The sequence below is a fragment of the Schistocerca piceifrons genome, chromosome X (genome assembly GCF_021461385.2).
Source record: "Schistocerca piceifrons isolate TAMUIC-IGC-003096 chromosome X, iqSchPice1.1, whole genome shotgun sequence".
NCBI classification, from domain to species: Eukaryota; Metazoa; Arthropoda; class Insecta; order Orthoptera; family Acrididae; genus Schistocerca; species Schistocerca piceifrons.
Window position 1 is genome coordinate 922,108,203 of NC_060149.1, and position 13,413 is coordinate 922,121,615.

Below are 13,413 nucleotides of genomic sequence, written 5' to 3' on the forward strand. Positions count from 1 at the left end.
ACTTGAAATTCTGTTACTGACATAATGCTGCATGTGGGGCGGTATCCTTACTTGGGACCACACTGTGAATGTTATGAGTGTCTGGAGTTTTTTTTTTACCACCTTCATTAGGAGCAGCAGGGTCACAATTGCCTCTCTCCTCGAAACAAATGCCCATGCCTGCACACCTGACCCTACAAAATGTGAGAAAATCATTAAACTTTCTGTTTAGCAGCCACATTTATTTGCTCACTTTCATTGCACGCCTCGGTCATTATGTTGTGTAAAATACATGCCACACAAAGAAATGAAGCACACAATGAGAACAAACGATAACAGTTAATTTACTGGCCACAAACATCATCAGCAACAGAATAGTGTTGCAGTCCTTTCTGGCTGTGGTGAATGGGGCAGGAGGTGCAACAGTGTGTGTTCTCAGATTGGTTGTTGCTACGACAGCAACACTGTAAACGTGTAGATGCCAATCACATTGTTACTCTGATCCAGACATACAGCTCTTATTTTGTTTTGCATGTATTGTGCATAAGCCTGTTTCTTTAGACATTGCTTTATGGTGTCTATTTTCCATGAAGGTTCCTCCCCTCATATACTGTTCTACTTGGTGCACAATTATCCAGTGCATGATCAACTGTTCTTTTAAGTCGTTAAACTTAAAGCAAAGCTCTTCTGTGTACTCCTGGTCAGAGCTAAACTTCTCAAGTTCCTCATTGAGATATGACACTTCTGCTTCTTTATCTAGTTTGCTGAATGTATAAATCTTCCTTCTTGTTTTGTCATTGGGTAATCACGTCACTGCAAATAACTGATTGTCATTGATACCAGTTGTGGCACGAATGACCTCAAAGAGGTCACGTCTGTTGCTAATAGATCAAATTTATTCTCATCACGAGTAGGGTCCTGTATGAACTATTCTAGGCAATTTTCACAGAGAATGCGCTCGGTAAAGTTTTGCAGCATGTCTCGCCATGACCGCCACTAACAAAACTGTAATTATCATAATTATTGTTGGGTGATGAGTCTCCCCTTATGATTACAGTATGACGGGGAACTTGAAAACCCACGAACCAGGGTTTTCTATAAGGTTTCTGGTTACAGTGAGAGGTGAGTATGGTACAGAACCTTCGAGTATCTGATTGTAGCCTTGCTTTCAACTCAGAACCAGATGGGCCCACAATCAGTTCTGAGGGCAGTGATGCAGATTGTGAACCTAGTTGAAATTCTGCAAGACTGCTCCTGTCAACCATATCTCATTAGAATGATCAAACTATAACCTCAGAACTTGTGTGACGGCCATCTTTTGTTTCAACTGGTGCTCCTTGTTGCCTCAGTGGCTGCTGGAACAGGCTGTTCAGGTTGAATGAGTCCTCCAGACATTCTCATTAATAGTAAGTGTATGCAGATGATCATCTTCCCATCCCATGCTGCCATTTCCATAAAGGGTACCATTATTTCCAATAAGTTTAAACTGCTGATGATTACTAGTCCTCTGCCCTAATGTGTTAACATCCCCTTGACATGTGAGACAGCAAGGTTTTAAAAGTGAAGTGTGTGTCAGTCGATCAGTTTCAGTGGAAGAAATCACCTCAGACTTGTTGATTAGGGGAATGGGTGGGGGTGTTAGATTTCTGTCTGCCCTCTGCACGGCCACTGTACCCACCATTGACATGCCACTCAGTCTTGTGGACGAGTGGTTACAGATCCTGTACTTCCTGTAGAGGGGACTATCTGCATGACAAGGTAGTACTTTAGGTATCTTCGGTATCTCTTGTACGTGTCTCAGTGGGATTGCATTGTGGCTGGTGAAATATTTTATGGAACATTAAATAAATAGTTTTTGGACATTTTACGCTACCTTCCTTTAAGAAATGAAGTGATTACCCAACAAAGTGATTCTTTTGTTAGAAGAGAAAAACCTGGGATAATATTAGTCGCTTCCTGGAGCTGCTTATACCATTTTTCATAGTTATGGTCACTAAGAAATTTGAAAATGGTGAAAGCTTACAATACATGCAGAAAGCATACACTCACATAGAACAGGGAAACTGTGCAGCATCGTATGGTAGTTGTTATAGATGCTACAGTAAGTGTAACTCAAATAACAATTTACTATGGAATGTTATGCCGAACACTTATTTGTAACTTCAGAACTCCTCAAAAATGTGTTTTTGTATACGTAGGTACATGCTGCAATTTTAGGTGAACAATGATACTACTACCAAATTTGTATAAAGCACAAATATAGGTTAAAACTGATGCTATAACACAAAATATATTTTTCAGATCAATGAATGTTGAAAAATACACATCTGTGGGTTTTAATACACTCAACATAAAACAAGTTTTAAGTGATGTTTTAGGACCTGGGTCTAAGAAGTAGCTTTGTCCTACATTTGATTTCACTCTGAACACAAGAGAAACACCGAAAGTCGGCATAAATATGCAAGTATATGTAAATAAATATGTGATATAAGTAGTTTAATGGGTTTTGTGTCACCTTCTGCACTAGTGTGCCAATGATGAAAACTGAAGCCTTAATATGTGGTGCTAAAAACAATAAAAAATTGTGCAAGTATGCACGCGCGCTCGCCCACACACACACACACACACACACACACACACACACACACACACACACACACGTTATCCTTCATAATTAAACTAAAACTAAAAGATTTATGCAGAATGGTTTACTTTGGTGAGTAACAATGCTAACTGATTTTTACAATGTTTCACTTTCTCTTTTGCCCTTTGAATAATTTTATGTGAACAGTGTCAAGATATTAAGACTGGTAACCTTACTTTCAGTTAATGTTGTTGATTTCTCAGCAGTTATATTGTATTTTTGCACTTTTTTTAAAAAAAACTCAACTGGTACACTAATTGTGGGGAGGGGCAATTACTTAGAATTTGCTGATCTGTTTTTCCTCTCATCTAGTCTGGAGGTCGCACCACCACTTCGACTTTCTTCACACTGTTCACCATGTTTCTCCGTTTTTGTGGTGTACTATTGTTCTTTTGCCACTCTATATAACTATTTCGTTGGACACTGCTTTTAACAACGTAAATATTGCAACTCCATTACGTGTTTCCTCCTCTTTGGTGTGTATACCTACTTGTTGTCAACCTAACTAAGTATATGTTAAAGACTAACTTCTATTCCTGTGTGTGTGTGTGTGTGTGTGTGAGTTCTTTTTTTTGGGGGGGGATGGGGAGGGAGGTTGTTTGAATTGTATGGAATACGTGCTTTCTATATCAAATGAGAGGAGTGTTGCTGTGTCTGGGATTTTTGTATCTTTCATTTGTTGTATTGGCTGTGTAGTGTTTTTAATGGTTGTCTTCTTGTACTTAGAAATTTTGGATGTTTGGTCATATGATGCTTCAGTGTGTTGTTTTTATGGAGGACGTAATTGTTTTATTATGACTTCGTGTTGTATTTAAGTGTAACTCAAAATATCATCAAGTGTTAAGAATGAGAATAGTCAGATTGTGTTCGAATAATTTCCTGAAACATCTCTGTAAATTATGCTGTTTTTTTTCCAGATGTTAGCTATTGAGAATGCACAGTGATACAGATGAAAATTTGTTGGTGTTGTCTTGCACACCACACCATTAAGAAAGGGCATGTACCTGCAGCTTTGTGACGTAAATGAAGAGGCTATTGTTCACACATGTATATTTCAGGAAGGTAAGTGAAAAAAAAGCTATACCAGTGATGCATACTGTAGTTTTGCAACCAAAATTGTAATATTACCACATGTTGAAAGATTTTAGGCTGTTGACATTCCCTGATGTTCCACTCTCACGAAGATATGTTTTTTCTCGAGAGACTTGGCATCATGTTAGAACTTGATGGAAGTTTTGAATTTTCAAACCACCTCTTGATAATATTTTCTTCTTCTGTATAGTACAAATAGAAAATACTAATAACTGTTCAACTTCCTGTAAGCAGGTCTGTAACAGTATCATATGAACTCCAAAATAGTTATACCAGAAAGGTCAGTCGAGGTCATGCAAATACCTAATATGAAGATATGATGGAAGATCAGTGAAGTGAGTGTAAAGTATAAATCTTGATCAGTAGCTTATGCAGGGCCATATTAATGGTCATTATTTCTAATCTCCTCTGTGGATGGAACGAGAAAAGGCATTTCTTTGTGATAAAGTATTTCCTTCCCATCCACATTAGTGAGTTTCTGAGTAGCATATGTACCTTATATTTTGTTTCAAAAAGGAGAAGATAGTGATTCTTTTGCCATTTGAGCATGCTATTAGTGTTTCTCCAGGTACTAGTATGAGTTGGACACGGACAAGTTGCATAGTTTTTATCTATAAAGCAAGGGTTTTCAAACAGGCCCAATAAAAGTAACAAAATACACACTATTGCATACAATAGTCATTGTCAGGATTTGTGAAATGGAAGATGGAAAATAGCTCACTTAAATGTGACAAAGATTTTTTCAGGGATTACACGTAAAATTTCTGTGTGATTTTTGTAACTGGGAACAAATTGCTCCCTCGTTAGACAGTACACAATGAAAGGGATCAATGCTAAAATTAAATAACCTATTAAAGTATTTTTGTGCAGCACATTGGGCTTACCAGAAATATTGTTTCTTTCCTGATTATTGGCACAAACTTGTCCTTATAATACATATGTAATTTAATCATAGTGTCAGTGGCGGCTAGAATTTAGGCTTGGAAAGTAAGTCTGACTCGAAATTGTTTGTTGCAGTCAGTAGTAATGTGCAGTGGCTGACACAAAAGTGAGGGCTAACATTTCTGCAGAAAGATTGTCTACTGACACTAGTTCCAGCCAGCTATTAAAATGATTGCACGTGAGATGCTCTTCTAAGATGACATTATAAACTTGTAAATGTCCACTCCAGGGAGTCTGTTTCTTCCATCTCAGGCCAGACAAAATGCTTACACACCAGGCAAAATATGGGACAGATCCCAGGGTGACATAAATTGTGTAGGCTGTTGAAGGCTTCTCTACAAAATTCAACTGGAAGGAAAGGATAATATTTTCTATGAGGGGCATTGCAACATCGCTGGACATCTTCAGGAATGTCGAGATTCATCCGTAACGCAGATGTAGCATTGTTTAAGAAACTCTGGAGCCCCTGGTCATCTTGTTATACCTGGAGGAGTTCTGTGGAATTGGTGGGACTTGACGCATGAGTGACAGTCAGCAACTACATTGTAAAGAATGTTCTTAATGTCAGTGCTAAATTGAGCTATAAATTCTAGTTGATTATTCTGATAAGGTGAGCAATTGTTACTGTTCCACTTAAAGGCATAAGTTAGTTGCTTATGATCCATGTAGAGATTAAATTCCCTTGCTTCTGTCTGCAGCAAAAAATACTAGACTGCTTCATACACACAAGAAGTTTGTGGTCGTAGGCACTCCACTTTTGCTGTGACAGTGATAGTTTGTGAAACTAAGTAAGCAAGCAGTTGCCAGGAGCCATCACACAGTTGTTACAACACTGTACCGATAGCTGTCCCACTTGGGTCCACCACTAATGGTAAGGATGTATCAAGCTTTGGGGTGTGTTAGAAGTACAATGTTCGCCATACTCTGTTTTACGGCATCAAAAAAGCAGAGGACATCACATCAGTCCACTGAACTGGAATATTGTCTCTAACCTCATGGCAAGCAAGTGCTGCAGTTAACGGTTACTGTAGTTCTGCTGAACTTAGTAGGTGGTGACTATAGAAATTCAACATTCCTAGGAATTGGCATAATTCTTTGATGGTGTTCGGCTTCGATACTTGGAGGATGGCTTTAAGCTCTTCTAACCATGGTAAGGAGCCTGCAGAACATATCTGATGGCCAAGGAAAGTAATCTCGGATTGCTTGAACATACATTTAACTGTGTTCAAGACCATACTAACTGCTCTAAGGACTTTAATACTTCAGTAAGATGTTGATGTTGCTTCTCAGTGACTGAAAAGATAAGAATTTCATTGAGGTAAGCAAAGCAAAGTGGCAGGCCTTGCAGAACTGAGTCACATATCATTGCCACATCTAAGTAGCATTCCATAAGCCAAATGTCATGTATGTACTCTGATAATGCAAATGGAGTGATAATCATCGTTTTTTGTATGTCTTCCTCTGCTTCTGGGATCTGTGTGTAGGCTTTAGTAAAATTGAGTACACTGAATATGGTTGCATCATGCAAGGTGTAATTATAGTCCCACAGCAGTTTAGCACCATTTTGGCATTAAGTGCATGATTATTTCCACATGCACACTGCACTCTACATTTCTAGCTGTAAAGGGGATGGCCATGTGACACTTGATTGGATAATGCCTTCTTTCAGCATGATGTCAAACGCGGCTTTAGCAATAGCCATTGGGCGATCAGTAGTTTTAATATGGTGCGAAGTATTATGTGTAGCACTTGTTTTGGAGTGCCTGCAGGTCTAGTCAAAGCTGGGAATTTCTGTAACAGGGCACTCCGGTCACTGGTTTGTGTTAGCTTGGCACTGTGCACTGCGACAAAATCCTGTCAGTCAGGCTATTAACACTGTCAATGATCTGAGCATTTACCACCTCTGCCAGGAGATGGTAACAAGCCAGAAGATCAGCACCTATTACTGCTTCAGAGATGTTGGTGGCAGTGAAAATGCAGACAAATGGGTGATGCAGTCCTAAATCCAAATCCATTTGTCGATATGGTGGTCTGCTGTGTTGTGCTGATGTTCGTGGCATTATAGTTAAACCAGAACCAGTGTCCACCAGATATTTTTGGCCTGATAACCTGTTGCTGATAAACTGGTGCTGTGATGTGGACAGGCAGTTTGCTGTGCCTGTTGCAGACTGCTGCTGGTGTATGTGAAGGAACACAGCACAGTACATTTTTGCACCTACTCACTGAACTTGCGGCAGTACCAGCACATGGAATGCTCTGCATTAGAAGACATAACGTTAGTCAGTGAACAGCTCCTTCGTCTTCTATGGTATCGTCTTTGAGGCAACAGCTAGTTGAATTGTGTGCACAATAAATAAGCCTGTCCTGCTATAGAGTTGCAATCAGCACACACAATTGCTGCTGCACGGCTCTGTTACTGTGCTAAACTGAGCAGGAGTAATGGCATCTTTGAATTCTGTGTGCAAGCTCTGCAATGGCGGGTAATGGAATCACTATTTGGGATGCTGCTATTGCCTTGATTGGTGGTGGTAGGTGGCTGATTCAAATGGTGCACAGCAAATTATGGAGCAGTACCGGTATCCACCTTGCTCCTTAAGTGCTGAAGGTACTGGGTCAGCATACAATCTCCAGTATCCTCCTGCGAGGCTGTGACTCTTCAAATTAGTTCTCTTTTGAGCTTGTCATAAGAATTTGCTGGCGGTGGCACAGTTATGACATCCGGTACTTCCTTGGGATGTGGTAATCTAGCTGTCTCACTACTAGGGCAAAAGGGCAAACTTTGCTGAATCAGCCATAATGCTGGCATTGTAAAGACCCGCTGCAACTTGAACGAACCATAGTATAGGATTATGTTGCCAGAGTGGAGGTAAGCACATGGCTGATCTTACAACAGCTGGATCGTCTTGCATCTAGTGAAAATTTGTTTATTTTCAAATTGTGGTTGCAGCTTAGTTCTCATCAGGTTAAAATCACACTGAGATCACCAATTGCTCAAGTGCACATATAGTTAGAGCTATCAGACCTTTGGTAGCATGTGCAGTGAAACCCCTATTTTATGTTTTCGTGTGGTCCGGACTTAAAAAATGCAAAATTGAGGAAAATGTTAAAACCCCCTAAAATATGAGCAAAAAGACATGTACTTGGGGCATGTATGATTAAAAATCAAGATATTCTCCAATACTTTGTATAAAATCTAAGTGAAGGAAATTAAATGTGCAATACAATGTTTATACAATAATTTGTGGTAATGGATTTCATCAGTTTTTTTAAAAAATTAGATGTGTCACATCAAGTAAAAACTCACCAAAAATTGAAATTGGTCTCTGGGTATCAGGTAATTGAGCTATTTTCTGACATGCTCTGATCCGAATATACATTCAAAATGCGTGTTTTGAGAGATCATCCTTTGTCCTCGCCCAGAAAAAAGCAAGAATTGATGAACATGTTGAATTACACCAAAAATATCACAGCACCTAAGTGGTTAAACCAGAAGCAGAAATGTGGACATCTGCTAAGTGACAAATTTAGTCACCATTGCTGTTATTGGCTGATGCTTTTCTTATGAGCGGCACTTCATATGCTCACCACAGCTACTGTTATTTTAGTCTTGATCAGATAAACACACACATGGAAAAATGAGTTTGCGTCCCCAATTGATGTTGCACGTTTCTAAGAAGTTGGCTCATTGAATTTCTGTACACTGTGTAAAATGTAAATCTGATAAAGCAAACAAACAAACGAACTCGGGTGCTACAGTTCTGCTTCATGCCCTCTATCACTGCTGCCAGTCTGTGCAATTTACAGTGTGTGGTGCAAAGTATATACATGAGTAGTGTATGTAGTTGTAGCACTGTATTATGTTGGATTTGAACATGAAAGTCTTTAAAATGTGCTATTGCAAAACTTTTTCTATTTCCGTGTGACATCTTTGTCATAGCACATCATCTGCACGAAAAGTATATTTTCAGCACTTCACAAAATGCTTTCACCCCTACCTGCATTCCAGTCGTTGAAGAGCCACTCCCCCTCTCTTCGTATCCAGTAGGCGAGCTCATTTTGTGTGTGTTAGTGTGATGTCGTGGCTGCGCTGCCTATTTGGTTGACTTAACAAGTAACCAGACAATAAGAGTTCACTAGCTGGAAATGGGCGCCCTTTCCTCAATGATAATTGAGTGTATGCTTCAAGACTGTGTTTGAATTTAAATATTTGACACTTGATATTGTTGCTGAATACAGTACATTGGAAATACATGCAAAAAGATGAGACTGAGTTAAAAGTTTCGAAAGAAAAGGTGCTGTATGGGCCCCTCGGTAATGTATTGGCTCGGTCCGGAATACTTTGCGTTGACTGTCTTGTTTTCCCAGTACCACTGCAACTTAGCAGTAGTTGTATAATAGTGTGGTGAAGCTAAATGTTGCAAGTTGTATTGGCAACACTAGTCGTGGATTACGTCAGCATTTCCTCTCTCACATCTACCCCCTCCATGATGGCCTTAAATATTCCCTTAACTCTGTCACCACCCACGTTGTGAACGTTTTGCCTTTTGTGCCAGTTATAACTTGTTCAGTCACATCAAATGTCAACAGGAAGAAAACGGGACGAAGTCAAGCGAAGTGTCGAGTAAGAACTTAGAATTGAGGTAAACCTTACAAGGAAGAAATCTAAAATTGGGGAATTTTTAGGATTGATTTTATGGGTTTTTCATAGGGGCTATGAATTTATGGTGTAGAATCATGAAAAATGTAAAAGCTTAAGTTCCACAGGTTTTATTAGGCCAAGTGGTAGTGCTGGAAACATCACTTTTGTGATCAGTTAAATGTAGAAACTATTAATCAGAATCAACATACTCAAATACATAACAACTTTGAGTAATAAATATATTATGAGATGATATACCTGAAAGTAGACTTGTCCCTGAATTTTAAGCACTGTCTTGTAACTGGGAAACTAGAAACTGTAACTCTATACACATTATAATGCAAGAAGTATGCAGTGAAAAATCAAAGAATAAACTGTCAGTGTTACTGCTACATAAGGTGTCACTGGCTGGTGCATAATTAAATCTGACAGCTGCGACAACTTTACACAACACACTTAGTATCAGCACTATGACCCTACAGTAGAATGCAGGTTTTCATCGCTGGTATTTGCATTATTGCTGATATTTGTTTTATGGACATTATGCCGTGGACCAGTGGTATAGTTGTCTGCCGGATGTTTTGTCTTCCAATAATGTAGACATTGTCATAGGCTTGAGTGATTCACAAAACAGTTACAATCTCAAACAAGCTTTATCTGTATGCACAAAATGGTTAGCTTGTGGTGTCGGGCTGCTGCCAAGGAATCGACTGAAGGCTGTTTCCCTTCTGTGTGTAAAAACTGTCACAGATTGCATCAACAGAGCACTCAGAAAACACGGTATTGGTACAGTGCTCAAGCCAAAAAGAAAGATGCATGAATATTTGAACAGAGGAAAGGATTTACGCTTTACACTTTCCACAACAGGATTATATTAAATCCCTTGCACTTGCAGTCAAGTGTACATAGGAACTACAAAATAAGCCTTAGCACCTGCCTTAAGGAACAGAAACAGTTACCTCATGGGCAAGGCGGAAAAAAAATCATTAGCAGCAGCAGCAGATTATGCGCTGGGTCCAAAGAACCACCAAATCCATTTCTCTGACACTGTATTTTCTGCAAGATCTAATCATTGCTACACTAGTATGTACAGAGAAGCAATAGAAATTAAAAAACACAAAATCAACAATAAAGAGTTAAAAATCTTTCCCACTACTAGCTCCATAACATCAGTCAGTGTGACTCCGTGATCCTAGGCAATGATCTGATGACATCATGAACATCCAAACGAACACTATTGCATGGATACATATAAACGGTTTGGCTTGTTGGGATTGTTTGAGACTGTGAGTTATTTAAGTATCTCATGTGTCCAGCATTGGAAGGCAAAATCTTAGAGAATTATGCCGTGGACCACAGCCTAGTGCCCATAAAACAAATATCTACATTAATGTGTGTAATTCAATATGGAAGATTTAGTACTTTGCCCCTGTGGCCCTCTGATATCAAAGTTAATCACAAAACTGAAAGTTATAGTTTTTAAACTGAACTTTCCTATAACTAGGTTGATAACTTGATACTACAATTGGCCACCTGTGCTGTTCAGGTAAAAACAAATTCTTTTTCTCTTAATTTTAATTATTCCTTTTGTGATTAATGTAAGAATGCGCCAAGAAGAGTTTGAAGAGGTACTTGGTTGGTAGTACACTCTTACCTGATTTGTATAAAACTAATCCAGTTGTACATATTTTTGTTAAAACTAGCAGGTTTTTCTTAATGTTACATTGTACAGTGTGTCCAGCTCCAAAGAAGCCATACATACATACATACGTACATTAGCTTAAATTACGCCTAAAGGCTTTGCATAAAAATCAGGAAATGAAATAAACATGTCATATCTTGTTCATGGGGAAATAAAGGTGAATCACAAAAGGTGCTGGAAGTGACTGCCCTCAACTTGCAAACACAGTTGAACATGACACTGCAGATTCTCGAACGTTGCTGCTAGAACCTTTGGTGTCACTGCTTCGATTTTACAGATGTTCTTCTCTCGTAAATCTTCCAAGTTGTGTGATGTGCTCATGTAGACATGCGCTTTTAGGCCACCCCAGAGCAATAAGTCAAGTGGTGTTTTATCAGGTGACCTTGGGGGGCCACAGTCCTTTCGAAACCCCTGGAGATCCACAACCCTTTTGTGAATACATGCGTGACGAGCACAGGACCCCGAGCTAGTGTGGCTCTCTTTCCTTTCTGGGCGGCATACCTTCCTTTGCCACATCCTTCCCCAACCCCCATCCTCCCAACCCCCATCCTCCCCCCCCCCCCCACCTCTGCCTCTTCCCTTCCCCTTCTCCCCCATGGGAGTATGTTTTGTGCTTATGTCTGGAGACGGACACTTGTAACTGTAAGACACTCTCTCTTCTTTGCTTTCTATGCTGGAAAATCTCTGTCCTCCCTTTGTCCTTCTCTTTTCCATGCCTCTTCTCTTTACCCTCTTCTCCACTGCAGCGTTTGAGACCTCTCTTCTTTTCTTTGTTCCTCCCATTCTCTTTCTTTCCTCCCTGTGCATGTCTGAAGGCCGACCCACGTGTTCCCACGCTTAGCCGTTGACGGGGTAACGCGTAATTCCCCGCTCAAAGTAGACAAGTAGGACATGTACGTACCCCCTGGTAATGGCCAGGCCCAGAGAGGGGTGATTTCCTGAGCTGGTACCATACGAACGTGCCGATTGGTCCCTCCGTCCATTTCTCGGGAGGTGTGAACAATCACCTAAGTCGGGATTGCCCTCAGAGAGGGCCTCCACAAGGAAGGAGCGCGCCATCGGAGATGCCGGTAATCATGGGTGATACTTCCGCAATAGTTTCCTCTACGTCTACAATTTCTGCTTACAAGCGAAAGTTAAATGAGTCTCAGCCACAGACAATTCTTCCATCAGTGCCACAGTTCCTTGTTGTTTCTCCGTCGGACGAAGGTCAAGACTTCTCCACAGTCAACCCTTTCATTATTCAGAAAGGTGTCGAAGCAATTGCAGGCCCTGTAAAGTCTTGTTCCCAATTACGAAATGGCACCTTGTTGTTAGAAACAGTCGGTGCCATCCAGACACAAAACTTGCTGCGAACTCCACTGCTACACACCTTCCCTGTCCGGGTGGAAGTGCACCGCACTTTAAATTCATCACGCGGGGTGGTTTATACACGCTCACTCGACGCATTGTCCAATGAGGAAATTCAAAACTACCTGTCTGACCAGGGCATAACGGCTGTACATAGTCATGAAAAGGGTTGACAAGGACTTGTTTCCAACCCGTACACTCTGCTTCCTCTAGAGATTGCCTCATTTTCAAAGGTGAACGCCTTACTGAGGAAATCAGAGTGAACGAAAAGGTGTCTACATTTGCTGCTCGTAAGTTATTCGCCAGTCGAAAGCCCACTGTGCCTCCTAGAGGTAAATATAGCACTGTCCTTGCATCTCCTCGGCCTACTAAGGAGGCAGCCACGCAGATCTGGGATCTCACCTTTAGTGCCACGGTTGTCAGACTAGCCAGTGCAAAGATCGCCCATTCATCCTCCCCACTATCATCTGCTCACTCTATGGCTCGCCCTTCATCGGCTTCTGCTAAATCACGAGCCCCAGAATCAGACACCCAGACTTCGAAAAAAGAGCCTACTCATGAAGGTTTTTTTACATATCCTGACTTCACAACCATCGATTCTTCCCTCATCTCAACGTCCTGTTTCCAAGAAGGCTCATAAGAAGCAAAGTTTCTCTCTTTCTCTGCCACGACGTGTCTCATCTACAGTGCCACCTGGCGGTAACTGCCCTCAGCCGTCTTCTGTCGCCAAGGCGCACTGCTGGCGGCCAATCCACCGGCCAATTGCTGGTGGCAGGAGCTGCCCCCGAACAACCTATGAATCAGTACCTTCTGCCTTTGGCTGAATGCCGTTCCACGCTGCCGGCCGCCGGCTCTCAGCAGTTGTTGAGAGCAACCATGGTAAGATTCTTCCCTTTTCCGTCCACCCTGTGTCAATTATCCATTGGAATATTCTCAGCATTAAAGGGAATCGGGATGAATTGTCGATCCTTTTACGATCCTACTTGCTGGTCATCTTCTGTGTTTTGGAAACAAAGCTGCGTCCTCACGATCGCTTTGTTTTCCCTCATTTTCAGTCAGTCCCCT

At 40.9% G+C, this 13,413-nt stretch overlaps 1 protein-coding gene across 3 annotated transcripts in view; it reads left to right on the forward strand.

The window, feature by feature from the left end:
• Window positions 1–13,413, forward strand: part of LOC124723157 (homeotic protein female sterile) — a 263,408-nt gene that overhangs the window by 11,192 nt on the left and 238,803 nt on the right. For all 3 annotated transcript variants that reach the window (XM_047248347.1, XM_047248348.1, XM_047248349.1), the window contains exon 2: window positions 3,541–3,685. In XM_047248347.1, the coding sequence (XP_047104303.1) occupies window positions 3,669–3,685 (17 nt within the window). In that variant the 5' untranslated portion in view covers window positions 3,541–3,668. The remainder of the gene's footprint in view (window positions 1–3,540; window positions 3,686–13,413) is intronic.